At 62.1% G+C, this 18,394-nt stretch overlaps 1 protein-coding gene across 8 annotated transcripts in view; it reads right to left on the bottom strand.

The window, feature by feature from the left end:
• DPP9 (dipeptidyl peptidase 9) overlaps positions 1-18,394 on the bottom strand; it is a 41,192-nt gene that overhangs the window by 18,043 nt on the left and 4,755 nt on the right. For 4 of the 8 annotated variants that reach the window (XM_045491601.1, XM_045491599.1, XM_045491600.1 and 1 more), the window contains 9 exons: positions 15,353-15,606; positions 10,236-10,348; positions 9,031-9,204; positions 8,780-8,948; positions 7,969-8,082; positions 4,586-4,714; positions 3,463-3,524; positions 1,935-2,035; positions 23-200 (listed from right to left, as the gene is read on the bottom strand). In XM_045491601.1, the coding sequence (XP_045347557.1) occupies positions 23-200; positions 1,935-2,035; positions 3,463-3,524; positions 4,586-4,714; positions 7,969-8,082; positions 8,780-8,948; positions 9,031-9,204; positions 10,236-10,348; positions 15,353-15,575 (1,263 nt within the window). In that variant the 5' untranslated portion in view covers positions 15,576-15,606. Of the gene's footprint in view, positions 1-22; positions 201-1,933; positions 2,036-3,462; positions 3,525-4,585; positions 4,715-7,968; positions 8,083-8,779; positions 8,949-9,030; positions 9,205-10,235; positions 10,349-15,352; positions 15,607-17,786; positions 17,978-18,394 lie in introns of those variants that run through there. The other 4 variants (XM_045491598.1, XM_045491603.1, XM_045491602.1 and 1 more) reach the window with 2 other exon arrangements.

Here is an 18,394-nt window from a genome sequence, read left to right on the forward strand (position 1 = left end):
CCCGGCGTCTCCCCACGCTTACGTTGATCCACACGTCGGTGACCTCCTCGTACACCACGTGCGGCTGGACGTTCCTGGGCACCGCTCTGGCCAAGGCCACCCGTTCCTGCTCATCCTCGGTGGCGGGGATGAACAGGGCCGGGGGGAGGAGGACAAGCTGGAGCCGCTGCTGGGGCCGGTCCAGGAACATAGCCCAGGCGCTGAGAGGGCGACAAGAGAGAGCGGCCGGAGGCCTCAGGGCCCAGCGGGGGAAGCCGGGTGACAGACGCCTCCCTTTCCGAACGCGTGGCGTCACAACCACCCTTCCTCTGGCGGCCTTGCCTACACTCGACCGAGTAACCCCGTAGCACACAAAGGCTTCTCGTTAGCACAGGCCCTCTGGAGAAGATGGGGGGGGGGGGGGCGACAGAACTCTAACTCAACCATTCTGGAAACATCGGGTGTCATTAGGGCTCAGAGCAGCGTTTCGAAGACGTCTGCAATTTCTGCCAAGTCCTCAGCCCACATTCACTATCCTTTATTTCCTGTTTTGCTCTGAATGGACATTGTACTTTTGTGTGTGTGTGTGTGTTAATAAATTGTTCATCCTGTCAAACAACCGGAGTCCTTAAGGACTTGGGATAGAGGCAGGCAAACGTCAACCTAAAAAAGACAAAATCCCGTTGGAGGTGGGGACACCTGGCTGGCTCAGTCGGTGGAAGGGTCGTGAATTCGAGCCCCGCGTTGGTGTAGGTATCACTTAAAAATCACGTTTGGGAGCTACTCCATCATTATGTTCTGTCCTCAAAACAACTGTTTTAAAATAAAACTTCTCAAAACTGGGGGGAAAAAAGTTCTCTGTACCTTTTTTTTTTTTAACGTTGATTTATTTTTGAGAGAGACAGAGCACAAGTCGGGGAGGGGCAGAGAGAGGAGACAGAGAATCCAAAGCAGGCTCCAGGTTCTGTGCTGTGGCACAGAGCGCGACGCGGGTCTTGAACCCACAAGCCGTGAGATCATGACCTGAGCCGAAGTCGGGTGCTTAACGGACTAAGCCACCTAGGCGCCTTATGTTTTTGGTTTTTTTATTTTTATTTTATTTTAATTTAATTTAATTTTATTTTATTTTAGATTTTATTTTATTTTATTTATTTATTTTTATTTAAAAAAACTTTTTTAATGTTTATTTTTAACAGAGAGAGAGAGAGAGACAGAGACAAGCAGGGGAGGAGAGGCAGAGACAGGGAGACACAAAATCCCAAGCAGGCTCCAGGCTCTGAGCTGTCGGCACAGAGCCCGACACGGGGCTTAAACCCATGAACTGTGAGATCATGACCTGAGCCGAAGGCAGATGCTTAACCTCCTGAGCCACCCAGGTGCCCCTCCACCTTCCCCGACTGTAAACGGACAATGTTTTAAACGGAGATGTCGGTCCCGTAAGTAGAGAAGCTGAATCTCAACACGGAGCGAGAACGACTAAAACCAAAGAGCGATGCCACAGGGACAGGAGATTCCAGCCAGAGCCTGCCGCCCGCCAAAGGCCCGGCCCCTCGGTCGAGGCTGCCTCTGTGAATCAGGGGCCAGCAAGTAAATATTCCAGCCTCGTGCGCCACACGGTTCCTTTTAAAAGCAGCCCATCAACCCCGCCAACGTGGCGTGAAAGCAGCTACGGACGATCTGTACACCAGCAAGTGCGGCCCCGTGACCATAAAACTTTATTCCTGGACGCTGAAATGCGGATTTCATATCATTTTCGTGTGTGATGAGGTATTCTTCTTTGGATTTTCTGACTTCTAACTGTTTAGAAAGCATGAAGGCCGCTCTTGGCTCGTGGGCCATACGGAAACTGACATCGGGCTGCCTGGCCTGCGTGCGGTGGCCCCGGGGCCTGGCTCCAGAGACTTGCCCTTGATGTGGCCGCAGGGTCACGAGGTGAGTGACAAGGCAACACTCACTATTTGCCGTCCCGGGTCCACCCGGCCCTGGCGATGTACTCCACCCTGGGGAAGAGCGTGCTGAAGGGTTGTGCCAGCTCCTTCTCTTGGGTCGCCACGATCTAAAGGGAGAGCAGACTCAGGTCACACTTGGGCCCGACCACATGTTGCCTGGGAGGAGATGGCCGCTGCTGGGGCCCTGTGTCCCCCAAAATCCCTATCTTGGGGATATATATATATACTGTGTCCCCCAAATCCCTATCTTGGGGTCCTGACTCCCGGTGCCTCAGAAAGGGCCTTATTCGAAGCAGGGCGGCTACAGTGGCATTAGTTAAGGTGGTGCTGGAATAGGGTAGCCCCCTTTCGTAAGGGGGATGTGAGGACTCAGCTGCCAGGCAGAGGACACCTTGTGACAAAAGGCAGGACAAAGCGAGGAGCGGGGCTGGGAACAGACCCCCTCACGGCCGCAGAAGGAGCCGGACTGCCCACACCTTGCTATCAGACGTTTAGGCTCCAGGGCCAGGAGGCAACATGCTTCTGTGGTCTGAGCCCCCGGCATGTGGAGCTCTGTCAGGACGGCCTGTTGGCTGGAAAGCGAGGGCTCTGGCCTGGGCTGTCACCACAGAGCCAGGCAGCCTTGGGCGACACAACGTCCAGCTGCCGCAGCTTCCCGGAGGCTAACGGGGCCGGAGCTCGGCAGTTCCGGAGGATGGGCCGAGAACCACGTTGCTGGCAGGGGCTCAGTGAAGCCACCTAACGTCAGGTCTGTGTAAGATCTGCCAGAACGTTCTGGTGTGGAGTGTAGAAAGGTTTTGGTCAGGGTCTGATCATTCCGAAACCAAAACCTAACCCCCGATCGTGAAAATAAGGACATTTTATCTTCCGCTTTTTGGGAAACCTCACACAAAAAGTCATCCCAGCACAGACGTCCCAGAGCTTCCTCAGCCTGTCTGAGTGCTCTGACCTCTGACCTGGGGGGGGGGGGGGGGGGCGGTGGTTTCCGTCTGCATCCCCTCGGCCCTTCTCGGTTATAGCCTCTCCTGCCCTCCCGGCTGCGGGGTCCTGAGCGAGTGCTCCCGGGGTGATAAGGACGCTTGTTGTCGATACTGACCCGGGGTGACAGAGAGAAGCGTCTGGAGCACTGACCATCCCGGCGAAGTTATAGGTGAGGACCTGCCCAAATGCCAGGGACGGGGAGTGGCCGGGGCGGAGCTCTAGTCCCCTGGACGACTACCCAACGGAGCTTTCTGCTCTGGAGACTGTTCTGGAAGCTCTTGTGGGACCTTCTGCTCAAGGACCGCTCCTCAGCATCGCCTCCTCACACCCCAGGACCACCCAGAGGCAGATGAGGCCAGGCCACCACTCATTTTCGAGACCGAGGCAGGGTGATGGGGCGCTACGGAGGCAGTGCCTTTTCGGGTTCACGTGCCCCTGGAAAGGGGGCAAGCGGCCTGCTGATGTCACCCAACTGTCCCCCCATCTCCACCACCTACCCCGGCCCCCACCCCTCCTCACCCAGCTCCCCCCCGGGCACCCTGGCCACGCTCACCTTGCCCTGACTATCGGTCTGAAACTCGGCCAGCTTCAGGGCGATCTTGGGATTCTTGCTGCCTGCAGAAATGAAAGGGAGGTGAGGCTGGCAGGTGTCGCCCGTGAGGGCTGAGAGCAGGTGTCTGGGGTGGAGGTTGTAGGGTGATGCCCTAGGAAGGTGACAAAGCCAGCGTGGGAGGGAGGGGCAGGAAGGGACCAGGTATCCAAAGGTCTCTCCATGGGCACGTCAACGCTCTGGTCCGGTCACAAAGTCCCTCGGGCAGGCCTTTCTGACTCTGGCCCTGGACCTTGTTCCGTGACAACTGTCTTTACCATTTAAGAATGCAGGCCAGACCCCGTGCTGGGTGGGAAGGCGGGTCGTGGGGGGACAAAACGTAAAGAACATGCCTCCCTGCCTTTGGAGAGCCTGACAGTTGGTCGCAAAGACAGGACACGTCCACAATAAGACCGTCAACGATGCGGACAGGTGACACGTGTCCCCCGTGCCTCCGCTGGGCCCCGAGCTGTCGGGAGGCACGTGGCTTACTGGCTGGGATGGCCAAATGGCACTCGCCACAGACAGGTGCGGGTCCGGCTCCAGCCCCACCTGCGATCAGTGCTCGCCCCGGGACGGGCAGCCCCTCTGAGCCTCAGCTTCCCACCCGCGCAGCGGGGCAGGAGGAGGGCGGACCTTTCCCACTTGCACCAGGGACTGGAAGTGTCCCTGGAAGGCCCTGTCGGGTGGGGCACACAGTCGGTGCTTCCCACACGCTTCCCAGGGGACCAAAAACAGGCCAAACCCGGCCCGCAACGTATTTTCAGTTAGCTCGCCAAGCATTTTTAAATAATTCGAGGAGCGTTTAAGAAGCAGGCCGTTTCTTGGAGCCATCTGGATTTCTGGCCTCCTCGAGAAACAGGGCAAACTCGAGCCTGCATTCTCACGAGGTGCCAAGTATCTGACGTGCCCTTGGATGGGGCCGCACCCCCAGGCCCCCCCCTCTCGCACCGTCTCCCCGGGCCCCGAGGTCACCGATAGCGGCACCGGCCCCACTGCCGTTGTCGAGCCCGGCCTGCCTCTCTGGGTCCTGGCTGGTGCACGCCTGCCCTGCTGGGCAGCCCGGGCCACTGCCCAGTGCCCTCACCTGTCCTGGGGTATCGGTAGGAGTCCGTCTTCCTTTCTTCTAGCGCGGGAGAGGGCACATGAATAATTTCCACCTCAGACTCGTCAACTTCCTCATACAGGATCCGCAGCGTCTTACAGCCTTCCGGACCTGGAAGGGGCAGGGGGAGCTGCTGGGGGCGCCACACGTCCCTGCTGTCACCCCACCTTCTGCCGCACGTAAAGGGGACCCCCAGCTCTACCATGGCAGGGCCCGGTTAAGAGCCTGAGCCCCCGGGCTAGAAGCCTGGCCCTGCTGTTTACTGTAACCGTTACATCTCATGCCAGGGCCTCAGTGTTCTCACCTGCGCGATGGGAAGAACCAAGCTGTTCCTAGCACAAAATGGCATGAGAGGTGGCCCTATGTGGTATTATGGGGCTGAACTGAAATCCCGTGTTGGGAGCCCCCAGCACCTCAAAATGGGGCTGTTATTTGGGGACAGGGTGTTAGATGATGAGTTTGAGAGGAGGTCATCAGACTGGCCCGATCCAATCTGATTGGTGTCCTCATCACAAGACATGAGGGCACAGACACGCAGAGGGACGACCACGTGAGGACACGGGGAGAAGACGGCCGTCCGCCCGCACACCGAGGAGAGCGGCCCCAGGAGGAAGCAGCCCCGGGGACACCTGATGGCCGACCTCCCGCCTCCAGGACCAGGACGGTAAATGCTTATTATTGAGCCGCCGTGTCTGGGGGGCTTGGTTCTGGCGGCCCCAGCGGAGTAACACGCGGGGCTCGGCTCAAGAAGGCTCGGGATAAGAATCGTGACAAGTGTGTGAATCCCCGAGCGGTGGCCGCTTGGAAAGGAACGCAGCACGGGCAGTGCTGACCTCACGGGGAGGGAGCCCACGGCTGTTGCTTCCTCCTGAGGCTGCCGAAAAGGGTCCCCATCTGCAGCGTCCTATAGCCCCACCGGAGACTCGCCCCAGATGGAGCAGGGGTGCCTCCAGAACCAGCGGCCCAGCCCCACCCGGTCTGCAGGCGGGGAGGGGGCACAGGAGGGGTGAGCCGCTGGCCTGAGGCCACGCGGTGTGGGACTGGCCGCACCGCAGCCCGAACCCCTGCCTCAGACTTCTGTGTCCACCTGCCCCGCACGAAGGACTGCCGGACCCCAGACCCCGACAGCCAGGAAGAATACTCTCGGGTTGCCGTGGCCGAGGAAAAGCCCCATCCTTCACGCGAGACAGCACAGGGGGTGACCCCGGGTGTGGGGTCTGGGAGGGGGCTACCCCAGATGGCTGACGGCCGTGGCGTCGGGGGGGGGGGTGGTCTTCCTCGAAGGGGTTTCTGAGCTGGCACCAGCACGCCAGAGAAAGGACCTCTGAGATCATCTAGACCAGCGGACCCCAACCAAGGGCCGTTCTGCGTGCCCAGAGGTCGGTCACCTGAGCTGGTCAGAGCCCGAGAACACCTCAAGTCGAGGTCAGGGATGCTGTCAACACCTCACACTGCTCAGGACGGCCCCCAGCACAGAGGACGAGCCAGCCCCGAAGTCCAGAGCGCCGAGGGGGAGAGATCCGGTTCGTGGCCAAGGACCCCGTCTTACCGACCAGGACGCTTCAGGCCTGCAGACAGCCACAGGCTGGAAGAGCTGACCCCGGACCCTAGCTCCAGAGGCACGGGCCCCGGGGCTGCACGCCGCATGGCAGCGCACTGAGGAGCCCGGCCCGGGTGGAAGGAGAGGTCGCGGCGCTGTCCCCTGTGACCTGCGACCCGGCCTGAGTCTCGGCAGCACCAGGCGGCCTCAGGTGCCCCTCTGATGGGGCGACCCCTCCTGTCCCTGGGAGCCGACTTAAACATATCGTGCCGGCTTCTCTGTATCACAGGGTTTAGTGTCTTGCTTCTGCTGATGGCAGGACCACAAAGTCTTCTTTCAAGTTAATTTAAGGACAAGGTGAGTTGAACTAGAGGCAAAAGCGAACAGGAGACGGGGCTCTGACGGCAGACGGCCGGAGCCCGGGCCGGGACGTGAGCACCGCTGAAGCTCACAGGGGTACGAAGGCCACGGAGAAATCAATTAGCAGCACAAGAGGGTCTGATGCTACCGGCACATTCCAGAAACAAGTCCCCCACCCAGAGAAGGTGGATCTTGCTTGACCGAACACTGGAGGAGACAAGATACCCCCGCGCTACGGGGACAAAGACACAGAGATACAAAAGGACCCACTGATCTGGTTTCTTCCATAAAGAGGAAATCCATCAAGATCGAAGCTGTGTGTAGCTTCCGCTCAGCTCTCTTATAGCTGGAATTTTCTCTGTGGCAGGATTCAGGATCCTCAGGCCTGCTGACATTTGGGGCTGGATCACTCCTTGTGGGAGAGAGCCGTCCTGGCCACTGTGGGGCGCAGAGCAGCACCTGTGGCTCCTGCCTGCTCGGTACCAGTAGCCACCCAGTCGTGACAACCACAGATGTCACCTGGGGTCTCCTGGGAGCAGAATCGTCCCTGGCTAAGAGCCACTGAGAAACTCCCAGAAGATCAGAAGGTGTATATGAAAATGTTCAGGGGCGCCTGGGTGGCTCAGTCGGTTAAGCGTCCGACTTCGGCTCAGGTCACGATCTCACGGTTCGTGGGTTCGAGCCCCGTGTCGGGCTGTGCTGACAGCTCAGAACCTGGAGTCTGCTTCGGAGTCTGTGTCTCCCTGTGTCTCTGCCCCTTCCCTGCTTGCTCTCTGTCTCTATCTCAAAAATAGTAAACATTAAAAAAATTTTTTAAAAAATGTTCGCCATAGCACCGTTTATAACAAAAGGCGAGACCCAAACCAAACACTGGCAACAGCCAAAGTGTCGGTAGGTGTGGAACCAGTTAAACACGCCGTGGCCCATCGTCACCCCGGGGACAGTTAGTCATCAGAGTCCTCTGTGTCCTGACTGCAACAGACAGAAAGCTCGTACCCCCAAATTCAAATGTCAAATCCTACCCGAAGGCGCTGGTGGGGGGAGGTGGGGCCTCCGGGAGGGGATTAAGTCAGGAGGGCGGGAGCCCTGGGAATGACACGAGCGTGTCCTCACGACAGAGGCCCAGCGAGCGCCCTGCCCTTCTGCCCTGTGAGCACGCGGGGAGAGGACAGTGGTCGTGAGCCAGGCGCAAGGTTCTCAACAGACGCCGTATCCGCTGGCGCCCCGGCCTTGGACGGCTCGCCTCCAGAACCCGGAGGAGAAGATGCCTGTCGTTCCCCAGCCCCCCCGGGCCTGTGGGGTCCCGTCAGAGCGGCCTGAACGGCTGGGGACACGACTATCGACACAAACGGCTCTGCGGTTTGTTTTAAGCGAAAAGAGCCGGGAGCAGAAAAGCAGGCAGACCGCGGCTCCGCTACCAGAAGGAACGCGCGGGAAGCGCTTTGGCAAACGCGAGGGCGCCTACCCTCCCCGGAGGCGGCAGGGCACCACCAGTAGCCGGTGAAGCGGTCGAATTCTTCCTGGATGACGAAGGTGGCCACGCCCGCAGACCTGGGGTCATCGAGGACACTGGGTGAGCCTGGACAGGGAGAGAGCCACACGCGGTGAGGAACCCAGTGCACAGCCGGCCTCCGCCCCCAAGCGCCGCGCACATTCGAGGCTGAAACATCCTACGGCTGAGGGCGTCCGGAGCGCTGAGGGGTTGACCCGCAGCCCTGGCCCCTGCCCGCTCAATGCCAGGAGCGTCCTTAACCAGCCACCACAGCTGACGGTGTCTCCGGACGCAGCCAGCGTCCGCGCCGCCTGGGCTAAGCTTCAGGTTTAGGGAGACAGCGCTGGGGCTGCGGGCAGGAAGGGCCGTGGGACCGGAGCCCCTGACTGGTGCAGAGCTCCACACAACACGCAGGAGAAGGAGGTCACTTCTGGGGAGCAGGGGGGTGAGGGAGAACTCAGGGAGCACGTGAGACCCGAGCCCGACTCGGAGGAGACGGACGGGAAGGGGGGGGGGTTCACCTGGTGGGGGGAGAGGCCACCCCGGCCGACTCACACAGAGAAAACTATGGACCAGGCAGCCGGAGTCCCCGTGAGGCCGGGGCAGAGCCACGCAGGACACGCAGGCGGGGGAACCGGGACAGCAGGGTCCGAGAAGGCGCCCGGTGGTCGGGGTAACGGGAGTGGGAACGGGGGCCTCTCTGGGAGCTGCGCTGGGGGCCAGAGCGGCAGTCCACACGAGCACCCACCCGGGACAGGAGCGCGGCCCCCCTGCGTGGCCTCACCTCTATGGCAGAAGGTCAGCCGCCGCTCCTCGCCCGTCTCAATGTTGGCCACCCACAGGTCATTGTTGTTGATGAAGGAGAAGAAGGCGGGGTCGGCAGGGCAGATCTTGGGGTCCATGCGGGGCCCGGTGCACTGGGTCTTGATTTCCAGGGGCTTCATGGGGGACACCTGGGGACACAGAGGTCTGGCTCAGGGGGACGGGAGGTTGCCTGGCCACCCGCCCTGCCCCCAGCCAGTGACCAGGGCTCACCATGAAGCCGTTCTTGCCCCCGTCCCGACAGTGGAAGAGGCTGTTGCTGGCCTGGAAGAGGAAGAGGCCGCTCTCGCTGTGGAAGTCGTAGGAGGTGATGCCAAAGACCCCCAGGCGCTTCCGTTCCCGAAGGAGCTCTTCCTCCCGAGAGTAGACTCCGTGGTGGGGAGTGGCCTGGGGACACACACAGATGGGCCCGCGTCAGCAGCCAGGAGCCCGGCACCCGGGCACTCCTGGGAGGGCTCGGCGCACCTGCTGTGGCTCCACACCAGAGAGAACTTTCTGCTGAGCAGAGCTGTCCAGCGGAGCTCCCCAACCAGGGGGCCAGAGCGGCCCGAGCCCGGGGGGCCATGAGGTGCCCAGGCGGGCTCGGCAACAGGGCTGGTTGACAGGCTCCGGGCTCACCCGAGGCTTCCTCCCCTCTGGGCCCGTCTCTGGGCTCGCCCGGGCCCACATCTGCCCAGAGATCCTCTGTGAGGCAGACGGGGCTCTCCCCTGCTCCCCAATGCCAATGCCGCAGACGCCCTCCCTCCTGCCCTGAGCACCATCCCATCCAACCAGAGCTTTGGGTGAACCCTCCCTCCACCACACACTTCCGCTTTCTGCACGGGGGGGAGCGGGGCAAATTCAGGACCACCTGGCCACCCAAACACCCAACCCGGAGGGGTCTGGGCGTGCGGCTGCCCCGAGAACTCTGAACACGACAGGGCAACATTCCCGGCAAGAAACGCGTTTTTGAAAAGCAGAACCCGGAGTGCAACGACCGCCCCCTGCCCCCTGCCCACCCCGCCTGGTGGGCCTGGGGCAGAACTGAGGGCGGTCACACGGGTGTGGAGAAATGCACGATGTGCCTCCACCCACCACCTCCTGCTGCCACGACCACAAAGAGATCAACATCAACCACGGCAAAAGGCACCCCCGTCCCTCGCCGGCCCTCTTCTCCCTAGGTGAGCCGACTTTGGATGAGGTTAAGTACTAGCCAAGTCTCCCCTGCGGGAACCAGGTTGGTTCCAAGTCTTTGTGAGGCATGGAAAAGGAACTTCTGGTAAGAGTGCTCATCAGAGCCCGCGCTGGGGCTGGAGCACAGCGGGCAGGGGGGGCCTGCACCTGTCTCCCTCGCCCTGGGCGGGAGTGGGGGGCGTGGAGAGGGGGCCCAGGGCAGCGCCGGAGCCCCCGCAGCACGGAGCCCCGCAGCACGGGCTCACCTGGAAGTGATCCAGCATCTGCTTCCAGGACAGGAGCAACAGAGCCTCCTTCCGGACCTTCCTGGGGATCTCTGAGTAGAGGAGGGAGTTCTCGCGGCTGCCATAAGGCATCCCTTGGGGAGAAGAGAGAAAAACCAGAATGGGTGACCTTGCCCAGGGCGAGGAGAGGGCCTGGGGCAAGGGCCGGCCTCAGTGGTGACGCTGGCTCCCCGCGGCTGGCTCCTCTCCAACCTCTCCCTCCCCCCCCCCCCCCCCCCTTGCACAGTCCTCCCCACAGATGCTCCGGGCCCGGGTTCGAGCCCATTAGCAACAGTAATGGGATCTTCCACATCTGAGAGGTTTGGACAGACGCCTTGTGCTAAGTTACCGAAGGACTAGCATGCAAGAGAACAAAAGGGGTCGGGGAAACCCAGCTCTCAACAGGTGAGGCTCGGGGCTCAGGTGTCTGTTCCCGTCAAAGGCTTCTGCGGAGGCCAAGGATCAATCCAGGGTCAGAGAAAGAGCAATCGTAGGAAGGGAGCCGGGAAACGTGCACCCCACCAGCACCCCTCCCCTCGGCTCCGCTGGGCCCCGCCGGCCCCCACCCGCTCGACACCAGGAGCGCCTGGGTGGTGACAGCCACAGTCGCCCCCAGATGCCCCCGCTGATCTAATCTGAGCCTGTCTGCGAGAGGACAGTAGCCGCCTGGTGAGGACTCCGTGTGGACGAAACGAGCTGGACGCAGGAGGCGCGTCACGCGGTGTCCCCGATGGGTCGCTCGGAGGGACGTGGGCCACTTCGCCAGTGAAGTCGCTGTTTCTCGTGTTCTTGCCTCTCGGCTGCGTCCTACTGTCAAAGGGGTGGTCGTGTTCTCAGTGGCAAACGAAGCAACAGCCTCTCTTCCAACCCGCAGCGTCTTCGAGTCAACAGATGACGGCGGGGCTGTTGTTAACGGCTAACAACGCCGGGCCCCTCTCGGTCTCGTGCTCTCCAAGCGGAAGACTCCATGTGGCGGTGGCGGCCTCTTCGGGGACCTCCTCGTATGCGCTCTGGCCTCTACGAGCGGGGGACAGGGAGGCCCCGCGCTCGGCGCCTCTGGGGCCAGAGCCTGACACATAATGTCTGTTCTCATCACGACTCTCTTTACGGACAGCTGGTTCGTGTGGCAACCCACGAGGGCTTTCCACTTCCGATCAACGTGGCACGGGAAGTTCAGTTAGCAACGGGAGAACGTATCTCAAGAGGAAAGGTTTCAAGGGCAACCTTAGGAAGCTCACGCGGAGGAAAACGCAAAGGTGATGCAGACATGCGTGTGGGCCACACCCACGGTTTCCCGGCCAAGGCCCCTCGACACTGTGCCGTCTGCCTCTCATCCCCAGCTCGAGGCACAGGCGTGACGCCGCCCCCCCCACCCCGGGCATTCTTCCTTCTCAAGTTCATGTGACAGGTGGGGACAGACAGGTGGGGACAAGAATCTCACGGTGCATGACCCCATTTCCGTGCAACATCCAGGACAGGCAACCCCAGAGAGACAGGAAGCGGACTCATGGTGGCCAGGAGCCGGGGGCGGGAGGGGAGCGAGAGCTAATGGCTCCAGAGTTTCTTTCTGGGGTGACGGAAACGTTCTGGAATTAGACGGTGGGGGTGGCACAACGCTGTGAGTGCACTAAAAGCCAGAGGCGCCCACCTTTAGAAGGGCGAGTTTTAGGCTCTGTGGATTACACCTCGTTAAGAGCCGCGCGGGGGCCGTGTGGAGGGCCGGGAGGAAGCAGCCGGCAGCCCGAGCTCCGAGCTCCGGACCCCCTGTCCTCGGGGCTCAGCGGGAGAGCCAGAGGCTTCCCAACAGGAAGTCAACAGAACGGCCTTGCCAAGGACATCGGAGCCACCTCCTCCGCCCAGCGCATTAATAAGTGACGGCACCAAATGGCACAGAGCAGCACATTCCCTGCGGCGCCCTGGCACCTGTGACGGTGATGTCACACACTGGGCGTGTAAGCCCGGGGTCTGATTTCTGCTGCCCCTGCCCCTCCCCTGTCTCCCCCCTTGCCAGCTCCACCCCACCTCTGGGGACAGCACCCTGGCCCCCAAAATCCACCGGGGTGGCAGGTGGCCCAGATGTGCACAAGCACCATCTTCGGGCACTGTGGCCTCAGGAGCCAGCGTGATGGGCATGTGACCCACACTGGGCCCGGGCTCTCCTCTAGGTCACGAGGACACAAGAGGCGCCCTCCCCCTGCTGAGGGACTCCCAGAGTGGTCACGGGCCCTGCGTCGTCCTCTGTCCTACAGGAGACGCCCACCTGCAGGGGGACAAGCCGACCAACCCACGCGGAGCCGGAGAAGCTGCGGTCCGAGCCCTGGAACCTGACCGCCACCATCGTCGGCCACGGAAGCCCGCACATTCCCTCCTCTGCTGATTTTCTTCGCGCTGGACTCATCCGTCGTATGCATCCGACAGAGCCCTCCCTGAGGCCCCGGTGACGGTGAGGCCGGCGCTCACTCAGGGGGGAGGGGCCCCCAGGGGAAGCACGCCGGCATGGCCCTCGGAGGCCCCTTCTGTTCCATCCGCAAACACGGCTGGCTGCAGCGTTCCTGGGGCCAGACCAGCACAATGACCTATCATGAAAGTACTCGGGGGCTCCAGGGGGGCGTGCCCCAAGAACCTGGACACGAAGTGAGCTTCGGGGCACCCCGAAGGTACTGAGTGATGCAGACGGATGGCCTCAAAGGTGAGCTACGTCACCCTAAAAGAGCAGGATGGCTCGGAGATGTCCGGGGAAGGTTCTGGGGTCTCCACCAAGTCCACAGTCCTTGTCTAGGGCTGTCTGTCCCCTACCCGCCATGGTGGCAGGCGTCCTACGGACTGCAGGGACCCACTCACCCCAGCCCCAGACACATGCACGGGCCGCAGACAAGACATCTGACCTACGTCGAACCGACCTAGTTCCCGCTCCCAGAAATTCCAAGAGCTCGTCCATTTGTGCGGGTGGCTGGAACCTGAGATGGGTCACCCTGGGCGCGTGACGGTGGAAGGCAGGTGTCCAGTGGGGGCAGATGTGTGGAGTAGAGCGTGTGCGGGGCAGACGCCTGGGCCCCTCGCAGCTCCTGGTTCCCAGGGCCACGGCCTGAGGCCCGGGGTGGGGGCTCCCCGGCACACCCGAGTCCTTCCTGTGAGGTGCCCTTGGTGGTTCAAACCACCTCAGGGGGTTTCCATCCCTTTCGGCAGCTCTGCGGTTGGCTGAACAGTGGCCCCCAAATGCTCAGGTCCTGATCCCCAGACCCTGTGAGTTCGTCACCTTCTGCGGCAAGAGGGAAACCTGCAGAGGGGATTCAGTTAAGGGTCTGGAGTTGAGGAGAAGCCTGGATTGCCCGGGTGGGCCCCGAATGGAATCCCGTGCCCTCATAAGGGAGACCGAGGCAGACTTCAGACACAAGGCAGAGGAGGAGGCCCCGTGCCCCGGTGGCCACACCTGAACTCGGAAGAGGCAAGCAACGGGTCCCCCCCCAGCAGCCTCTGCAGGAAGCGTAGTGCGGCCTGCGGACACCTTGACTTTGGCCCGGAGAAACGGATTTCGGACTTCTGGTCTCCAGAACCGCGACAGGATACGTTTCTGTTTGTTTTAAGCCATCGAGTCAGCAGTGATTTGCGACAGAGGGAGCCCCACGAAACTCATACACGTATCCAGCCCAGGACGGCAGCCTGACCTTGAGTCGGCGAGGAAAACCGAGCTGGGGGCCGCGGCTCCACGGGGAAGAGAGAAGCAGCGGCCGCCACAGTCCACGTGTCCCGGCCACCTCTGACCCCGAGAGCCACGCCCCCTGAATGACCGCCGCCCAAAGCACGCCCAACCCTCGTCTCTCCCAGGCCCGAGCTGGCCTCCCTTCTCTGTAAAGGGCCACGCGGTGCAGATTTTCGGCGGCGGCGGGGGGCACACGGCTTGTGCTGCAACTACGCCCGGGAGCGGCCGCGGAGGGGACAGAGACGAACGGGGGCGGCTGCAGCCCAGCAGAACCAGATCTCCAAAACAGACGGCGGTCGCTTGCTGAGCTCTGTTCCCGATCCCTCCTCTTCCAACCCCGTGCTCACCAAACCACCAACGTGCTTTCCACACACGTCTGTCTCTACGAAGGGGTGCTGCACCGGGTCTGCGGAGGGCAGAGCCACCCGGCGTCCAGTGGCTGCCGTGGCCCTCGGCGGGGGTCAGCCGCAGGCAGAGGACGCCCCTCGCTGACCAGTGCGTGCCACCCCTCACACCAATGCTGACCGAGGGCCCGGCCGGGGCCAGCATCATCCCGGAGGGGCCGTGGGTCCTTAGAGGACGGTCAGGCCCTGAATGTCGAGTCGAGGGCCGAGGCTGAACCCCTGCCCCGGGTCGCCAATCGTGGGCCGTTGCTGCTTCCACAGGGACACGCCCGGCCCTGTTGCCGCAGGGGCCCCGCGAGACCTTCGGGCAAAGCAAGGCAACGCCCGCTTGCTCGGTACTCGCTGCCCACCCGCCAGCAGCCAGGCCTACGTGAGGCCCCACCGGTTCCCCCACAGGCCCTCCCGGGGCCGGCAGGGAACACAAACCCACGAACGGCCGCCGGGGATGCAGACAGCACTGCCCCCGAGGCACGTGACGCAGAAGGAAGCGACGAGCAGGTAACGTGCTTATCCAGGCGCCTGGGGCGAGGACCGCGATCGTGGGACAAGCCGCTTGTGTCGTTTATCCCAGGGCGCACTCAAAGAGCCTTCCCACGCGTGGGCCCACGGCGCGCACCCACGGGAGTTACTTGTGACTCCGACGGCCAGGAGCCGCTCACTGGCCCGGCCCGGCCCGGGGGGGCGGGGAAACGACTCAGGGGCAGACCCAGCCGCCCTGGTTCTGGAGACGATCCAGCGGCTCAGAGCCACACCCAAGGCCCAGCCACGGCACGGCTGCAACCCAACGGGGCAGGGCCGCCCTCTGCTCCACTCACCTGCACACCCGCCCCCCCCCCCACCTTCCCCCGCGGCACCCTTGCGCCAGACCGCTGCTGCCAACGGAAGTCACCGTGGGTGGCACGGCCTCATGGGACGTCTGCCCAGGGCCAGGCCCTTCTTTTTGGACCTCCTAGCCGACAGGACCGGCTGGGCCTGAGGGCGCCTGAGGGGCTCACCCAAGTAGTACAGGCGGTGGGAGTGGGGGCCCGACTCGTCTGTCTTCTGCACGAACTGGAAGTCGTGGGGAGCCTTGTTGACGATGAGGCCCGAGTTCTTGCGGCTGCCGTGGATGATGTTCCGGAGCCCGTCCCACGAGTGTTTCTGCACCTGGAAGCGGGAGGCCGGGTCCTCCGTCCCGACCGCGTCACCCCGCTCAGACGCTGGCGCCCCAGTGGCCATCCTCTCCGTCCCCTCAGAATTCAGCGACAAGCTGTAAGGGGGAGGGGACAGCGGGGAGACGATGAGAAGGGAGGATGACGCCCATGTGTCACTGACAAGCTGCCCCCTCGTCAGACGCTCCTGAACCCCCCCCGACGAGCCCCCCTGCAACTGCCCCAGCCCCCCTAAATATGTCCCAAATGCGTCCTTCTATTTCTTTCGAACACCACAAATGCTTCCGAGATCCAAACCACTGCCACCTGTGTGCCGAATGACCCCAACACCTCGCTAACGGACCCAACACATCCACCGCAGATCTGACCCCATCGCTTAAACGTCTTCCTTGATCTTCCACAGTCCTGGGGGTAAAAACCAGTCCTTGTCACGGCCTTCAAGGCTCTCTGTCCTCTGACCCCCGCCAGCCCCTCGAACCTCATCCCCCTTTTATCAGTTGCCCAGCCAAACTGGCCTTCCGTTGGCTCTTCAAACAGGCCAGACTCCTTCCCACCTTTGCACGTGCTTCCTTCTGCCTGAAACACTTTTCCCCTCTCTCTGCTTGACTAACGTCCAATCAGATCTCAGCGTAAGTATCTGTCGGGTCCTCAGAAACCTTCCATGACCATCTGTACCGAAGCCGGTCTCTCCGTTAGGCGTGTCAGCGACTAATGTCCCCTGCCCTCAGAGCACTGGCACAAGGGTTGTCTGTTGATCACCTGTCCCGTTCGTGGCAGTGGCCCCAGAACCTCAGGAGGCCCCTGGCTCCCAGGACGCATTCCACAGAGGGCCGTGTGGAATGGTTATCTTGCATTAAGCCCTCGGGGAGACACGCTCGCTCACACGCAAAGAACTGAGCGTAAAGAATTAATCGGCACAGCTCGTCCCCCGTGCCATCCAGCTTGGGGTCCAGCAGGGGAAACTCGTGCCTCACGGGACAGGCTCAGAGAGACAAGCAGCTGTGCACAGACGGTGTGAGAACCCCAGCAGAGAGAACGGATGCCCCCCGGGACAGCCCGCCCCACCCCTCCCCCGCTCCCTGAGCAGCTGTGGCCGAGGCCCCGTCCCTCCCTTCTCTCCCCCTGGCTGTTGGGCACATTTCTTGAGCGGACTGGACTAGCCAGGCAAATATTTGCTTTAGGAAAATCTAAACATAGCCACAGTGACCCGGTTCCGGAAGAGCCGGGCTCTCTAGCGAGGCCGCCAAGGTGAGCGGGGCGGCCTCCCTCTCCTCCGTGGGCATCGGACGGCCTAAGGTCTCGCTGAATGCTGGGCCTCCTTGTGCTCTGGGATTAGCGGCTTTGCTCCGGGATTAGTGGCTTTGCTTTACCGGCGGAGCCCGGGCTTCACTGGTCAAAAGTGGGAGCTGTTACTGCTACACAGGGACAGGGACAGGGACAGCCCAGGTCGAGGGCTTCAGAGAAGCACCAGGCAGAGCTGTGCCCACCTTCACACGGTGCCCTCCAATTCCCAGAAGGGGGCAAGACCCCTTCACAGCAAGACGCCCCCCCCGAGTCCCCATACGGGAGGAAGGACCCCTGTCTCCTGCTTCGAGGGGCAAGAGGAGACGCTTCTGAGCATGGCCTCTGTGGGCCGATTTTCAGAGTTCCCTTTCCACCCCGACCCTGTATCAGACGAGGGACAGAAAAGCCAGGGCTCGGGGGGCTCGGGGGGCACGACAAGCAGGCGGTTCCTGCTCCCCAGCCACAAAGAGTGCCCCCGGTTCACAACTTCCTACGATGGCTTTGAAGACACGAATCACAGGCCATCAGGGCTTTCAGGACCCTCGGGGCAAATGAACCCAAGCCAGAAAAGACGGGAGACCCAGTGAGGGTCACGTGCAGCGTGTCCTGGCCCGCCCCCCTTCCCCCCCCCCCCCCCCCCCGCCCCCAGAGCTGTGGTTTACCTCCACGGGCGGCGCTGGGCACGGGCCGTGTCAGGCAGGGGCTGGGGCCAGGACGGGCGGAGCGCTCCGGAACCCACATGGCCCCGAGCGCTGCTGACAACCAGCCCAGAAAACCAGGCCAGGGGACTCCTCCGACCGGCCCAGCCCCCACCCCCACCCTACCCCCCCCCCCCCGAAACTGCGGCCACCGTTCAGGCCTTGCTCACGGCAGCAAAACCGATCACAACCTCCAGGGTTCCCAAAGGGGACCCCATAAGCTGAGAGCCGGGCAGAAACGCTCACAGAATCATGTGGCTTATTTCCATAGCAAGGAACAATAAAAATGATCTTGCCTCCGATCACTGCAGAGAGCCCAAGGAGCAAAAATGTGATCCAGGAGATGAGAAATGAAATGAAACATCGGGAGAAACTTCTAGGAATCTTCTAGATGTGGCCAGGCGGTCTGAGCTCCCAGACAGGCCAAGGCTCGGTGCTAGGACTTGGTCCTCCACTCACCTCTCTCTTCCCCAGAAGTGCAGAGAGACTGCGGAGGAGGCGGGGGAGGGGGAGGAACAGGTGAACCAAGAGCCCCGCTTCCCATCCTAGGCCAGCCTGAGCTCCTCCAGTCAAGGGTTTACACAGCTGGGGAAACGGAAGCGGATTCCAAGCCGCTTGGGCCGGGTCCACCTACGCTTTCCTTCTGCCAGTCAGCAGGACGCCTCGCGGACCACGAGGCCACCGGCAGGCGGCTCGGGCCCTCCGGTGCCATCACCGTCAAGGCCCCACGGGAGGTCTGCGGCCTGTGAACGGGTGCTCCGAGAGCCAGGACCACCGCCCCGCGGGGCATCCGCCAGAGACCCAAGCGGGGCCCGCGACAAGGGCAGCAGGCAGAAGGAAGAAGGAACTGCGGCTTCTCGGGGCCGGCCGCAGGTCTGGGAGCATTCGGCCAAGCGCAGAGAGA

The sequence above is a fragment of the Leopardus geoffroyi genome, chromosome A2, assembly GCF_018350155.1.
Source record: "Leopardus geoffroyi isolate Oge1 chromosome A2, O.geoffroyi_Oge1_pat1.0, whole genome shotgun sequence".
NCBI lineage: Eukaryota > Metazoa > Chordata > Mammalia > Carnivora > Felidae > Leopardus > Leopardus geoffroyi.